General features: G+C 42.3%; 1 protein-coding gene across 5 annotated transcripts; it reads right to left on the bottom strand.

Moving 5' to 3' along the window:
- Nucleotides 1-2,106: 2,106 nt before the first annotated feature.
- On the bottom strand, nt 2,107-14,301 carry LOC139378755 (L-lactate dehydrogenase B chain-like). 5 transcript variants are annotated; one of them, XM_071121227.1, is made up of 9 exons: nt 13,989-14,294; nt 13,794-13,895; nt 5,376-5,515; nt 5,003-5,120; nt 4,624-4,797; nt 4,189-4,362; nt 3,510-3,627; nt 2,985-3,108; nt 2,107-2,836 (listed from the first exon to the last, which is right to left on the bottom strand). In XM_071121227.1, the coding sequence occupies exons 3-9, from the start codon at nt 5,502-5,504 to the stop codon at nt 2,669-2,671; spliced, it is 1,005 nt and encodes a 334-aa protein (XP_070977328.1). In that variant the 5' UTR covers nt 5,505-5,515; nt 13,794-13,895; nt 13,989-14,294; the 3' UTR covers nt 2,107-2,668. The 5 variants fall into 5 exon arrangements, with proteins under 5 accessions (XP_070977328.1, XP_070977329.1, XP_070977327.1 ...); XM_071121228.1 differs by having other exon boundaries at nt 13,794-13,892; nt 13,989-14,286; XM_071121226.1 differs by lacking the exon at nt 13,794-13,895 and having other exon boundaries at nt 14,008-14,301.
- Between the last annotated feature and the right edge of the window lie 1,560 nt (nt 14,302-15,861).

Here is a 15,861-nt window from a genome sequence, read left to right as displayed (position 1 = left end):
CAAAGAAAGACAGCTTAGTGTAGATGACCACACATTGTTTCTTGCTGCATTGGTTGGATGCGAAGTGTGATCACTTGGATTTTGACAGAATGAGAATGCTGGCATTTTTCCTGGTTTGTGCGATAATTCGCCAGTATGGAACATGGGGGACTCCAACTCCAGGATTTGGGTGGACGGATATTCCAGGTAATTTCTTGCTTTGATATATTCTAATGACTTTTTGATTTCTTATAGGTTCATTTTCTTCTCATAATGTCCTGAGACAAACTTTTTAATATCCAAAATTAATAAAATAAAATTTGATGCTCTCTCTTTTCTCAGGACATACACCTGCTAAGGCGCAAGAGGGGCACTCTGTTGTGATGAGAAGTAAGGTCGTCAGTCCGAATTTACCTGACGATGCGAATCTTTGTTACCTTTTGAAAGAAGGTGATGAAGACCAGCAACAAATTATCTGCAAACATCGCTTAACTCGGACCAGCAAATTCAACTTCAACCCGTTTGGTCTCCGATTTGGAAAGCGCGACAAATTTAACCCATCCAAGGCCAACCTCGTAAGATCCAGTACAAGCAAACTGTTGCCTATTCTACTCTACTTCAGAGAACTAGAAATTCCTGCCTAAATTGTTTCCTTCCCAAGAAGGAACCAATGTTTAAACAATGGAGATGGTCAATTGCTTTTGCTATAGCAGTTATAGCAGCATCCTTATAACCATTCACTCATGAGGTAAAGAGTTTGTGTGTCATATTGTCTACTTATAAGGTGCGTTTGGGAAATACAAGTCTGCTGAATAAAAGTTTTGTACATGTCTTGTGTGATTATTACACCTTGTAATCACAATAAGGAAAATACACTCAATTGCTAAAAGCACACTACATGACCAAAAGTGTGTGGATACCTGCTCGTCGAACATCTCATTCCAAAATCATGGGCATTAATATGTATTTGGTCCCTCCTTTGCTGCTATACCAGCCTCCACTCTTCTGGGAAGGCTTTCCACTCACTAGATGTTGGAACATTGCTGCGGGGACTTGCTTCCGTTCAGCCACAAGAGCATTAGTGAGGTCGGGCACTGATGTTGGGCGATTAGGCCTGGCTCGCAGTCGGCGTTCCAATTCATCCCAAAGGTGGAGTTGAGGTCAGGGCTCTGTGCAAGCCAGTAAAGTTCTTCCACACTGATCTCAACAAATAATTTCTGTATGGACCTCACTTTGTGCACGGGGGCATTGTCATGCTGAAAGAGGGAAAGGCCTTCCCAAAACTGTTGCCCCACAAAGTTGGAAGCACAGAATTGTCTAGAATGCTGTAGCATTAAGATTTCCCTTCACCGGAACTAAGGGGCCTAGCCCAAACCATGAAAACCATCCCAGACCACTCTTTTTCCACCACCAAACTTTAGTTGGCACTATGCAGTCAGGCAGGTAGCGTTCTCCTGGCATCCGTCATGCCCAGATTCGTCCTTCGGACTGCCAGAGGGTGAAGCGTGATTCATCACTCCAGAAAACACATTTGCACTGTCACAGAGTCCAATGGCGGCGAGTTTTACATCACTCCAGCCGACACTTGGCATTGAGCATGGGCTCTTAGGCTTGCTGCTCGGCCATGGAAACCCATTTCATTAAGCTCCCGACGAACAGTTATTGTGCTGACGTTGCCTCCAGAGGCAGTTTGGAACTCAGTAGTGAGTATTGCAACCGAGGACAGACAGCTTTTTTGACAGGTGTGGCTGAAATAGCCGAAGCCACTAATTTGAAGGGGTGTCCACATACTTTTGGTAATGGAGTTGAATTGTCTTGAATCAGCTAGACTCATTTCAGCAACCACTAAACAGTGGACAGGGCCTTAATTTGTTGGCTGGGGAAGAAAAGTGATGTTAAGTAGCCAACAGTACGGCATGTTCTTTACTGAAAATGTCAGTATTGTCCAAATGAATTTGATGGTATATGTGAATAAAAGTATGACAAGGGATCTGGATTTCCTTCTACACGTCACTCATTTTTTTTAAATGTCAAATTACTTAGTAGCAATATCTAACAGCAGGAAGGCATTGTGTAGCCTAGTTTATTGAGGAACATTTATGTCATTGGACACAATAACATGCGTCATAAGGTTAAAGTATTTATTGAGTTACTCATTGGTTGTTGTCATTCATTACACAAACATGGGTGTTACAGTATGTAAAAAATAAAATAAAAACTACTAAAGTAGGCCGTTTCGATTGATTCCACCTCTGCCCCTCCCTTTGTTTCTTTCTGGCAATCAATGTCAGACTGAACATCTCGCACAATAACCAACACCACTGCTCCCCGACAGGAGGAGACCCAGTTATAGGGTCTTTGTTCCTGCGCTCCCGACAGGAAGTGAACAGAACAGTGCTTCAAGAAAGTGCAAATGGAGGATAAAGCCAACACTTTTTGATCGTAGTACAACAGCTGCAACACATGAATCCAATGAGGGTACATAGTCATACTGGTTCACACAGCACCTAGCACGGAAACAACACAGTAACCTCATCCTACAAAAGGAAAGGGGGGGAGGTGAAAGGCAGAATGTATACCAGTAGATTAAGATGAAAGGGAGATGGACACAGTAGATCGGAGGACGGGTGGAACTAGGTCTGGGATTGCCTGCATCGGGAACGGAGGGAGAAAGGGTAGCTGTGCGTCTCTAGACGTCCTTGAGGTCCTTCTGGATGCCCCAGAGTGTGTCTGCACTTTTCTTCAGCTGGCCCACCTCAGCGTCGGTCAGGGTCATGTTGATCACGCTGCCCACTCCGTTGCTGTTCAGCACGCATGGCAGGGACAGGAACACCTCCTCGCCAATACCATACATGTCCTGGGGAAGCAAAACACAGCCGTCAGTCATCATCACAAAGAAATGTGTGTGTTAGCTTCATTCTCTCACTCTTTGTGTGTGTGTTTACATGCACATAATGTGTAACTGTGCATGTGTCTGCACGCATGTGTGTGTGTTCTCCCGTCACCTTGACCATGGTGGAGACAGGGTGGATCCTGCTCATGTTCTTGATGATGCTCTCAGTGAGATCAGCCACACTCAGGCCGATGGCCCAGTTGGTATACCCCTTCAGCTTGATCACCTCATAGGCACTGGAGGAGCACACAAAACAATCACTGTCAGTCAGCATCTACGTCCAACTGTTGCCATCTTGAACAGGTAAAACTCTCTCAATCAGGTGAACCTGCATGAACGTTAACTCAAATAAAAGGTTAATGCAAAATAAAAATGTGAGGGCGGGCTTTGATACTTATTCTAGTATACAATGTCAGTAGAACTCGTTATATTAATGATTCCAAAAATTAGCCCAGCCTGATCTTATCCTTATTTTAGCCCTTACACCTTGACAGCTCCAGTAGATATGAATGAATCAGAAGGTGGTGAGCAGTACGGTGGAAACTCTAGCTGTACTACGAGTGCTAGGTGAGTCAGAGGTACATATTTAGACTCTACATATTTAGGATGGAGCTGGGGATAGGTCTGGAGTATTTACCTGTCGACCACTTCCTTATGGGTGGCCTTCCAGTCCTCCTTGTCTCCGTCAAGGCCAAACTCTGGGTTCAGCTTCTGCAGGTTGACTCCAGCTACGCTGACACCGCTCCACACAGGGACTAACACACACAGAGATATTTATTATTTTACCCAGAAAATAAATCAGGATTTCCTTCTTCTTCCTTTTTTTTTTAAACACACGCAGACTCAACTCACTCATTATTTCTGACAGAGATGGATGTGCAGAGTGATATAACAATGCCAAAACAAGTACTTTTGTTTTAAAAGCTGTTAAAGCTGCCAAATGGGTGTGGCTTACTAGGTGTGACAAGAAGTTCACACATGCGCTCAGATTCCCACTAAAGTATGCACTCCACTGACATCATCATCATCCCCACCGATGGTGTCTCCGTGCTCTACCAGGACCAATCACCATCATCCCTACCCACCGCTGGTATCGCCGTGCTCTACCAGGACCAATCACCATCATCCCTACCCACCGCTGGTATCGCCGTGCTCCAGGACCAATCACCATCATCCCTACCCACCGCTGACCAATCACCATCATCCCTACCCACCGCTGGTATCGCCGTGCTCTACCAGGACCAATCACCATCATCCCTACCCACCGCTGGTATCGCCGTGCTCTACCAGGACCAATCACCATCATCCCTACCCACCGCTGGTATCGCCGTGTTCTCCCAGCACCCATCCGTTGAAGCTGGTGGCATGGATGCCCAGGCGCTCAGCCATCAGAAAACGGAAGCGGGCAGAGTCCAGGTTGGTGCCACTGCCAATGACACGGTGTTTGGGCAGGCCGCTCAACTTCCATGTCACATAGGTCAGCACATCCACTAGGGGTAGGGAGACACAGGGATAGAGTTAGGGATATGGTCAAACACACACACACACACAACAACATTAATGACTGACTGCCCATCCCTGCCACCCACTGTTGTCACAGTGCCCTCTTATCTTGAATTGTGGAGTGGTGTGACACTGTAGCAGTTGGTAAGGGTGGAATGTTGGAACTGGGTTGGCCAATGCAATCTATGGGATAATGATGGAAACAATTTACCTTGTGTCCAAGATTAAAATTGTCGGTGTGTGTGTACCTGGGTTGGACACCACGATAAGGGTGCAGTTGGGGGAGTGTTTGACGATCTGGGGGATGATGTGTTTGAAGATGTTGACGTTCCTCTGGACCAGGTTGAGCCTGCTCTCTCCCTCCTGCTGACGCACGCCAGCGGTCACAACCACGATGCGGGAGTTTGCAGTCACGGCATAGTCTGGTCAGAGATCGGGAAAGAGCCATTGAATTACGTAGACTTTTCCCATTTAGCAGGGGGAAAAAAAAACGTCTAAATGGCAATCAATGAAATGCAATCAACCTTAAACTGGTTTCAAAACAAGCTGCATTACACTTTCAATGGCAAAATACATACATTGCTCTGAACCACTCCAGTGGCACACACACAAGGGGGATTCTCTTACCTTTGTCGGCGACTATCTTAGATGTCTTTAGGAAGAGGCTGCCGTGCTGCAGGTCCATCATCTCTCCCTTCAGCTTATCCTCCATCACGTCAACCAGAGCCAGCTCATCAGCCAAGTCCTACAGGAAGGAGGAGGTGGTAGGGGTGGAAAGAAGGGCCAGAAGGACAGTTTGGCCACGAATACCTGGTATTTACTTAGAAATTATATGGTAAAATCCACAACTACAACCAGCCTACGTAATAACTGAGTGGTAACTATTTGTTGGTGTCACAATAGTAGTAGTAATTCAGAGGTAAAGTACTAATAAAACACAATAGTAAGGGTAGTAATGCAGTTGTAAAGTAACAGTACGACAGTGATATAGTCATCTTACCCTGAGGAGGATGCTGACAGCACAGGCCATGCCCACCATGCCCACCCCAACCACGGTCACTTTGTTCCTGGGGGGCTCAGCAGGGCCGCTGGCCATGGGGGTGATCAACTTCTGCATCACAGACGACATGATTCACGACGCTGGAGGAGGGAGAGAAGGAAGGAGAGAGTTTAGCCTTAAGTCTAGTTAATTAAGGTGAGTGTACTTGAGAGAAAATACATATTCAAAGAGAAACCTGGTCCAAGATTAAAGTGTGTGAAATTTGTGTGAGGTAATCATGCTCTTGCCTCAGCATTGAGCACGCTCTTTTAGTCCAGGCATAATCTGTCTGGGAATCTAGCCCAAGGAATGCATTTCTTAAGCCAATCAAACAAACACTGCTGTATTTAATTGATTTACTCCAGACTGAGTCAAAACCAATATCCTAGTCAAACGTGGGTTCAAATAAATGCATATTTAAGTTATTTTTTTTTACATTTATTGTCAAAATCAGCTACTTTTGAAAGTATTTTCAAATAAACTTCTGATATATATAGCCTAAACTACTAACTTCCTAATACATTATTTCAAATACACCTAGGACCAAACAGACCTGGGTTCAAACGCATGAAGTATTTAAATATTTGAAAATGCATTCTGAATATTCAACTACTTGTAGCCTATTTTCAAAGAAAACATATCCAAATACTTGCTACAAAATGTCCTTGAAAGTAATTGAAATAGCCTACACTAAACAGTATCCTAAACTAGGCCTGTCCCTAGTGTTTGAGGCCAGGGGCCAAAGGTCTTGTTTAGACACGCATTTCGTAACCATTTGGAAACCATTTTGCATAGTGTAGAGTGGGTTAAAGGTCACGTTTCTAAAATGTCCTCCTATTGTTTTCCATAGCTACTACAGTGCAGTTAGTGAATATTGCTTGATATACTGTAGCCCAATTTAAGACTAGTAAACTGGCATTGCTTCAAACCATTGGTCAACTTCAGTCCTGCTGCTTTGGCAGGCAACCAACCGCAGACCAACAGTAGAATACAGCTTCAAACACTTATAGGAGAGGATCTTTGGAATCAAAAGCCTGGACATCCTACCATTACAACCTTCCTTACTGAGCAGTCCCTACCAAGGAAACACACGAGTAATAAGTTAACCATCAAATCCCAAGGACAATAATTATGTCCTTTCGTCATTTTACTAGAATATTCTGGCTAGACATACGGAACAATATAAAGCAACAACTAAGCCAGGGTGATTTCCTAAGGCAATCACAATGACCGGACATTGCCTGGTTATCAAACTAACAATATTGATCAAACAGGATACTTGCTTTGTCTGGCAAGGTTCCTTGCCGCCAGATACAGGCACCACCAAGTAGTGATCATGCCAGGCTAGGATAAAGCAGAGCAGGCCAATGCAAGGCCTACCACGGATCAAAGGCAGCAGGGAGACATCCTACTTCCACAGGCCCAGATTTAGCTACTTTGTCCTTATCCAACCAGGAGGTCCCCTTGAGGTCCTCCTGGACCAGAGAATACGCAGTAAACCCCCCCCCCCCCCCAAAAAAAGGGTCCGACAAACACGCACCTTTGAGGTCACCCTAATCCTCATCTATAGGCCCGACCCAAAATTATAATCCACAAAACCCACTGCCCCCTCCATCTGCTGCTGCGTAATCGCAAACATAAATCGCAAATATCTAGACTATTGCATGTCCATGCGAGAGGCAGTTACAACAGTTGGCAAACAATTCAAATATTAATTTGTCACATGCGTGTTAAACAACAGGTGTAGACTAAGTAAGCATTTCCCTTTTAGTCTACACCGGTTGTTTACAAAGCATATGACGAATAACTTTTGATTTGTGTTGTTTACCAACAGTGGCTTTAATCCTCCATCAGAAGCTAAAAAGGATACTAGAGTCCAGAGACAGAACAGTGACAAAGGTCATGCAACAGTGTTGTTACAATTTGACCTGAATAGAATTTCAGCTGAAGACACCTGTTCTAACACAGCCGGATGTGATTGGTAATAGTAATGTTATTGCGATTCTCAAATATTAAAACAGTGATAAATGTCTTAATATATTTTAATCTTCTGTAAAAGGAAGGATATTTTAGGGTGATTCTTCACAAGGAGAACTATATATATATATATATATATATATATATATATATATGACATATTTCTCAATTATGCTTTAATATGTAATTAATTGAATCTGCAAAATCTGTGACATTTTAAGACTCCATAATGTTCCATCTGTAGGTGTGACAAAGCCAAATGTAGTACCTACAGACGCAGTGGTTAAGGGCGCTGTACTGCAGCGCCAGCTGTGCCATCAGAGACTCTGGGTTCGCGCCCAGGTAACCGGCCGCGACCGGGAGGTCCGTGGGGCGATGAACAATTGGCCTAGCGTCGTCCGGGTTAGGGTGGGTTTGGCCGGTAGGGATGTCCTTGTCTCATCGCGCACCAGCGACTCCAGTGGCGGGCCGGGTGCAGTGCGCACTAACCAAGGTTGCCAGGTGCACGGTGTTTCCTCCGACACATTGGTGCGGCTGGCTTCCGGGTTGGATGCGCACTGTGTTAAGAAGCAGTGCGGCTTGGTTGGGTTGTGTATCGGAGGACGCATGACTTTCAACCTTCGTCTCTCCCGAGCCCGTACGGGAGTTGTAGCGATGAGACAAGATAGTAGCTACTAAAACAATTGGATACCATGAAATTGGGGAGAAAAAGGGGTAAAAAAAAAACGAAAAAAAACTATTGCAACTATGTTAGCACAGCTGAAAACTGTTGTTCTGATAAAATAATCAATACAACTGGCCTTTAGACTAGTTGAGTATCTGGAGCATCAGCATTTGTGGGTTCGATTACAGGCTCAAAAAGGCCAGAAACAAAGACCTTTCTTCTGAAACCCGTCAGTCTATTCTTGTTCTGAGAAATTATGGCTATTTCCATGTGAGAAACTGCCAAGGAAACTGATTGTGTACTACTCCCTTCACAGAACAGCGCATACTGGCTCTAACCAGAATAGAAAGAGGAATGGGGGGCCCGGGTGCACAACTGAGCAAGAGGACAAGTAGATTAGTGTGTCTAGTTTGAGAAACAGACACCTCAAGTCCTCAACTGGCAGCTTCATTAAATAGTATCCATAAAACACCAGTCTCAAAGTAAACCGTGAAGAGGCTTTTACCTGGGGCGACAGGTAGCCTAGTGGTTAGAGCGTTGGGCCAGTAAGCGAAAGGTTGCTTTAATTACTTTAATAACATTTAAATTGTTATATATTACATTTGTTTTATTTGATAACTATTATTTAATTATCTCATCTCTATAGAGTGCTGCCTATGCTGGTTGACAAATTACTATTTTAATAGTTCTTCAAAGTAAATAAGGCATTCTTTTATGACTGCTGAATATCAACGATTAATTACATAATGTATTTTCAGGTAGAGATACCTCGAAGCAACTGCTCGCTCGCAAACGGCATTCTGTCTCATAGGTAGCAGGCATAAAAGAAACAGACCATACAAGTAAGAGTGCAATGGATTATGGTCATTCTAGTTAATTACCAAATTTTCTGCATTAAACTATGTAGAATATTGGCCTTGTTGGAAACTACAACTCCCTACTACGTCGCACAGTTCACACTGGATCTGATTTATCTCTAGAGAAACTGTGCAATATGCACATTGAGCTCACAGAAAAACTACATGGAATTCAAATTGAACCACTTCAATTAGTTGTTTAAAAACTAACAAAAATATTAGTTAACCTGTTGAGTGTACGGGGCAGTATTTTTATGTTTGGATGAAAAACATACCCAAATGAAACTGCCTATTTCTCAGGCCCAGAATCTAGAATATGCATATAATTGTCAGATTAGGATAGAAAACACTGAAGTTTCCAAAACTGTCAAAATATTGTCTGTGAGTATAACAGAACTGATATTGCAGGCGAAAACCTGAGGAAAATCCAACAAGGAAGTGCCTAAGAGAAACGAATCTCCCTGTTCCATTGCATGCCTTCCCTCCATTTATAGGTATATCAACCATATTCCTTTCTCTATGGCTTCCACATGGTGTGAACAGTCTTTAGACATAGTTTCAGGCTTTTATTCTGAAAAATGAGCGAGAACGATCACATCGCGTCAGTGGATGGCTTGGTACCAGCAGAGTTTTGCATGTGCAATAGCTTGGAGCAGACATTTTCTCTCTCTCTCTCTCTCTCTCTCTCTCTCTCCTATTGAAATAGCTACAGTCCGGGTTGAAATATTATCGATTATTTATTGTAAAAACAACCTGAGGATTGGTTATAAACATTTGATATGTTTCTACAAACTTTACGGATACTATTTGGAATTTTCGTCTGCCCCGTCGTGACCACTCGAGCCTGTGGATTTCTGAACAAAACGTGCCAACCAAATGGAGGTATTTTGGATATAAAAAAGAATCTTCATAGAACAAAAGCAACATTTATTGTGTAACTGGGAGTCTCGTGAGTGCAAACATCCGAAGATCATCAAATGTAAGCGATTCATTTGATTGGTCACAAAAGTCAGAAAGGCAATCTACTTTGCTGCTAGCTGTTTGTAATGTTTTGTCTGCTGAGAGAGATGTCCTAACATAAATGCTTGGATAGCTTTTGCTGTAAAGCTTTTTTTTAAATCTGACACGCCAGGTGGATTAACAACAAGCTAAGCTGTGTTTTGCTATATTGCACTTGTGATTTCATGAAAATGTAATCTTTTTTGTAATTTCATTTGAATTTGGCGCTCTGCAATTCAGCGGATGTTGACGAAAATGATCCCGGTAATGGGATGGGTGCGCCAAGAAATTAATCGTTCTGCACAACTGGTTGTAGTTATCATGTGCCAGGTTCAACCAGTTAGTAAGTCAGGCATTTTTTTGTTTCCTAGTTCCAACTAGCCAGTGAACAAGGCGATAGATTGTTGATGTTTTTTAAAGGAAGTATTGGGGTGTTTTTGGAGCCTTTGTTCATGTTTTCTGTGCCCCTACAACTACTGCTGAACAAGCATGAGGAAGGATATCGCTGTTGGGGTAAGTTTAAAAAAAACAGTGAAATAGCAACAACAAAAGTCTATAACATGCCACTTACATCAAAAATAAGGATTTGGTTCAAATAGAGTAAACTTCTCCTTTAAAACAATCCCAGACCTCTTTTAGGAGTGCACATTCAGCAAATCACAAGCAGAGGGAGTTCCCTTTAAATCAATTTGCCCATTCCCAGTGTTGGTGGTGCTCATAACATTTATCATTACTTAAAAGTTGAAGAGCACCCACTCTGGAAATGTCATGTACTTGTACAGTACATCGTTTTAAACAATATGAACAAAATCAAGAAGGGTACTTGAGATAATGTGACAAAATGTATTTCAGAATCTAGACATCCACATTTTAGAGCACACTAAGAACCATAATGGGTTCCGTGTGGCTCAGTTGGTAGAGCATGGTGCGCGTGTAGCTACGGAAAAATGTATGCAGTCATTACTGACTTAGTTGCTCTGGATAAGTGTCTGCTAAATTACTCAAATGTAAATGTATAATGACACCAAGATGTCTGTATCATAGGGTCTTTCAAGAGGCATGTATGGGGGGGAAAATGGCCTAAATTGGCCTCATGATCTTCTCAAGTGGTTTATGATACAAATGTAAAAATAATCAAACATTCTTCCTCCCAATTATGTTTTTACGTGAGAATTGCCTGACCAGTCTGAGATACCAAAAATATATATGTTTGGGCCTTGCTGTCGTGGACTCGCCCTACAGAGGCCTATTAATATTAATAGGCTTGATCATGTTAAAAATATTGAAGCTTCAAGATGTCGGACATGCAATAACTGATATCACAATAGGTAAATTATAATTCCCTAAAACAACCGTAGCTATATCCTTGTAGGCCAATGTTTAATACCCTTTTGTAATCACATTGAGGCAATAGTCCTATCGTCTTTAATGGCCGGATGCTTTTTTGTGTTTTACACTGGTCGGCTGCAAGGTGGCAGAACATCTATAACATTAGACAAACGAGGTAGAGGTTGTCACAGTCCATTAACAATCTGCACAGTTCAAACCAATATTCATGTCGTCAGTCAATCATTAACCACGTCTTCAAATGACATTCCGTAATACAAGAACTTTGTCACGTTCAAGACGGAGTCGCTGACGAAGCTCAACGAGGAAAAAGTAAGTTTCCTGTCAAATTAGCGACATCCACCCCTTTAACGACAACCGCTATTAAAGGGAGCTAAGCCACCTCGCTAAAACACAGCACGCTATTAGGCTTCGCGTAGCCTACATCGTCTGTTCTAAATGTCAAATACCAAACCATGTAGGAATATCAAGAACATTATTCAGGCTATTGCAACCAGGTTGCAAGCTACAAAACGTATCCAAAAAGTGTGTGTAGGCCTACGTGCATTTTTGAGCATACACCGAAGTGATGAGTCAGTCGTGCGTCACATGACACATAATCGAAAACTATGATAGCAATTCACTCAAAGTCAAAGCAAACACCGGCGGTAGCTACATACATACCTTTTGCATATATTTTAAAGATCGGTTATATCCCTTTTTGGTCCTAAGAGGCAGGCAATTGAAGCAGCGTCGACAGTCAGGTAGTGAGAGGACGTGATGACTTCACTTATGGAGTTCGGGGTTTAACGGTTTTTTAGCCAAAGAGGAGGATGCAAAGTAGGGCTTCACCACTGGCTGAGTTTGACACGGAAAGAATATCAATTGTATCCTCCTCGCGTCCTCTCTCCTCGCCTCCTCAAAACCCATTGGAGGAGAAGGTCAGAGGAGCGGCACCTCTGGCTTTTTCATCCAATGGGTTTTGAGAAGGCAAGGATGAGGAGAGAGGACGTGTAGACTATGCTGGTGAAAAAACTCACATCTGAGCAAGAGACAGATGAGCGTAATGTTCTTTTCTGAAATGTCTATTAAATAATTTGAAAGATTTAGTCACTTCTAAGTAGTTGTTTCAACTATATAGGAAGTTGACACAACTTGACATTTGAAGGCAGCCAGGTTACAAACATTAGTAAGTTAAAACAACTAAAAGTTATGTTTTTCTGACTATCAAATACTTGTCCTCTCCACTTGGTAATTTGTCAAAACAACTTGAATAGCTTTGTTAGACAACTAAAAACATCAGTTGAAGCACATTGATTTGACTAAAAGTATCAAGTTCACTCAACAAGTTATTAAATCCAACTTGTCAGTTCCACTTACTTAACTAGGTTGAAGTAACTTTAGATTGGGTTAACTCAACACGAAATCCAAATTGTACTTAAAAATGTTAAGGCAGCCAGGTTACAAACTTTTTTTTACAGTAACATACAGTCAACCTTTGTCATTCCCTCGCAGTGTGATGTGTAAAGGGTATAGTACGATGATGTAATATTGCAAGGGTCTAAGGGTCTCTTATTGTAACTACTGCAACAGGTCCAATAGTCACTCGGTCAACTGGAGAGAGAGGGGTGATGATGTCAATAAAACCAGACAGTGGACAGACGATAGACACTGCCTGTTTCCTGTACAGACAACGCCCTGCCGCTAGGATGTTTACTTTGGCTCAGTGCTCACATTGTTTGTCCTCCCCTTTGTCATGTTTTAGTGTTCCCAGTTTTTGGAGGGATTATGTAGGTGGAGGAAAACATTTATTTAAATCATGTTGTGCATTTTTATGATGACGTTTAAGGATCGGACCCTTTTTTCAATTTTTGCCTTAAATGACATACCCAAATCTAACTGCCTGTAGCTCAGGACCTTTAGCAAGGACATGCATATTCTTGATACCAATTGAAAGGAAATACTTTGAAGTTTGTGGAAATGTGAAATGAATGTAGGATAATATAACACATTAGATCTGGGAAAAGATAATACAAAGAAAAAAACATGCGTTTTCTATTTTTTCTTTTTTCCATCATCTTTGAAATGCAAGAGAAAGGCCATTATATCACTTAGGAGTATAGGTGCAATTTAGATTTTGGCCACTAGATGGTAGCATTGTGTCTAAAACGTTTTAGACTGATCCAATGAACCATTGCATTACTGTTCAAAATGTTGTATCAAGTCTGCCCAAATGTGCCGAATTGATCAGTTCATATATTTTCAAGTACATAACTATAGAGAACATACAAAAATGATATGGTAATCAAAAAAATGTAGTTTACACACTCCCAGGGATGTCATAAATTATGGATAATTAGCTTCCCTACAGGATAGACACTAACCTTCACACATCTAGAGGGGGCAGACACAGCAGGGATTCAAACTGTAGAACCCAGTTCCTACATTTGAATATAAAAATTTATTTTATCAAACAAAACTATGCTACATTTTATCTCTGGGACCCTCAGGATGACAAATCAGAGCAAGATTACTGAATGTAAGTACATTATTTACCTTCAGAAGTGAATGTATCAAACCAGTTGCCTTGATAAAACTTTTTGTTGTTGTGCAGTCTTCTCAAACAATAACATGGTATTTCTTTCACTGTAATAGCTACTGTAAATTGGACAGTGCAGTTAGATTAACAAGAATTTAAGCTTTCTGCCCATATAAGACGTCTATGTCCTGGGAAATGTTCTTTTTACTTACAACATTAGCACGTTAGCACAACCGTACTTTAGCACAACCGTCTCGCAGGGGGGGGGGGGGGCACCGATCCAGTAGAGGTTAACATAGACCTATGGTAAAACTACTACATTTCTACTGTACTAGCCTAAGGTTTTGGTGTTCCATTTCACGGTGTTCCATTCCACTCTGCTATATCTATTCCACTGTTCTCCAACAGATTAATTTAATAGAGGGGTAAACTCATGTATCACATACTGTATTAGATGGCTATTCTCCCTCCCTCTCCTGATGTTGCTGCAATCCTATGAATCTCACACATGAAGCCGCAGCACCCAATGGGGTTTAAGTCACTCCTATATTCTCAGCCAATGAGGTGTGAGGACACTGATCCTGTTAAGGACATCCAGTCAGCTGCAGCAATGGCATTGTTTGGTGAACATGCAAGCAGGGGGCGTTTAGTGTGGTGCAGCAAGCTCTCTCCCTCCCTCTATTCCTCTCTCTCTCTGTCTTTTTTTTGTCCCCCTCCCACCTCCCTTGTCTCTATCTTTACGTCTCCCTCTCTCCCACTTCTTCTCTCTCACTCCCTCTCTCCCTGTCAGATGTCCTTATCATCACACACACGGTGGGTACATGTGACTACAGGACACAATGACACACAGTCCAGTCCAACCATTAACAAGGTCATGAGCGGTAGCAAATCTGGTTGTAATGTGAAGCACTTGAGATTCTATTTCAATTTATCCCCTAAAATATGTGTAATGAATTTGATGGGAGCGGGTAATATGACAGAAAAGGCCAACCTCTGTATGTTAAAAATGCTTCATCTGCCTTCCCAATGAAAACTAGTTTGGAAAGTCTAACATATTTTACAGAAAATAGATGAATGCTTCTGGACGATGCACCATGCTGCGTTGTTGACAACATGACCGAGCAGCTCAGATTACTGTTAGATTTGAGAAGGGCGCTCCTCCTTCACCGCTTTTGCCTGTTCACGTAACGGGCCATAGACCGGTGCCCCAGGGATCAGTATAATCCTATCTGCCCAATGATAGCCATTGTTCCTTCTATTAAAGGACACATGAGTCAAAACTTAACCTTCAAAACACAAAAGATGGGCACCGTAACCAGATTAGATTTCCCTTAGTCTGACTGTGTATGGTAAATATAGATGTTCTCAATGTAATGAAGGATAATTATTTTGCATTCACACATTGGATAATTTACCTCTCTTGGCCACAATCCCTGAATGTGTTTCACACAACTATATCATCAAGTGCCATGATCAATGAGAAACACTAGTCACATGATGCATGAGTTTTACCTCACGTTCCCCACATAGTAAGTTAGCTACTGCTTTATACTACACAAGACAGAGGCCCATGAGGTTGGCCGGAGGTTGTTCACTACATAAGTTATAGGGGTACCATTTCGGATACACAAGACTCAGGCGCAGCCCACCCCCTAACTCGGCCCAGCTCGTGACACAGGAACACTGGCTACTGTTTCAGAGTGACCTCTCCAAGACCAGCACAAGGGCAGAGACACAATGGAGTAGACACACACACACTTCTGCATGACAGCACAAACATTCACACATGCGCACACACAGAGGAGGAAGGATATTCATATTAACTGTTTCCTGTGCTGTGGGTGCAATCCACTGTGGGTGCAATCCACTGTGGTGCAATCAAATAATGAAGAGACTGCAATAAGTGCCTGATATAAAATAGTTCCGATATCATCATTTCCAATATCTTGTGTTTCCATAGTACTATACCTTTGAAGCTTTTCAGGACTTCTCTCAACCATAGTAGTCTTCAGTTCCGCATTGGGTCTTCAGTTGTAATACTAAAATAACATTGAAGATAGAATTGGAAAAACATTGGCAGGCCTG

This window comes from Oncorhynchus clarkii, chromosome 21 (assembly GCF_045791955.1).
Source record: "Oncorhynchus clarkii lewisi isolate Uvic-CL-2024 chromosome 21, UVic_Ocla_1.0, whole genome shotgun sequence".
Classification (NCBI taxonomy): Eukaryota; Metazoa; Chordata; class Actinopteri; order Salmoniformes; family Salmonidae; genus Oncorhynchus; species Oncorhynchus clarkii.
The sequence above is the reverse complement of the archived record's forward strand: the minus strand, read 5'-3'. Positions and strand labels throughout refer to the sequence as shown.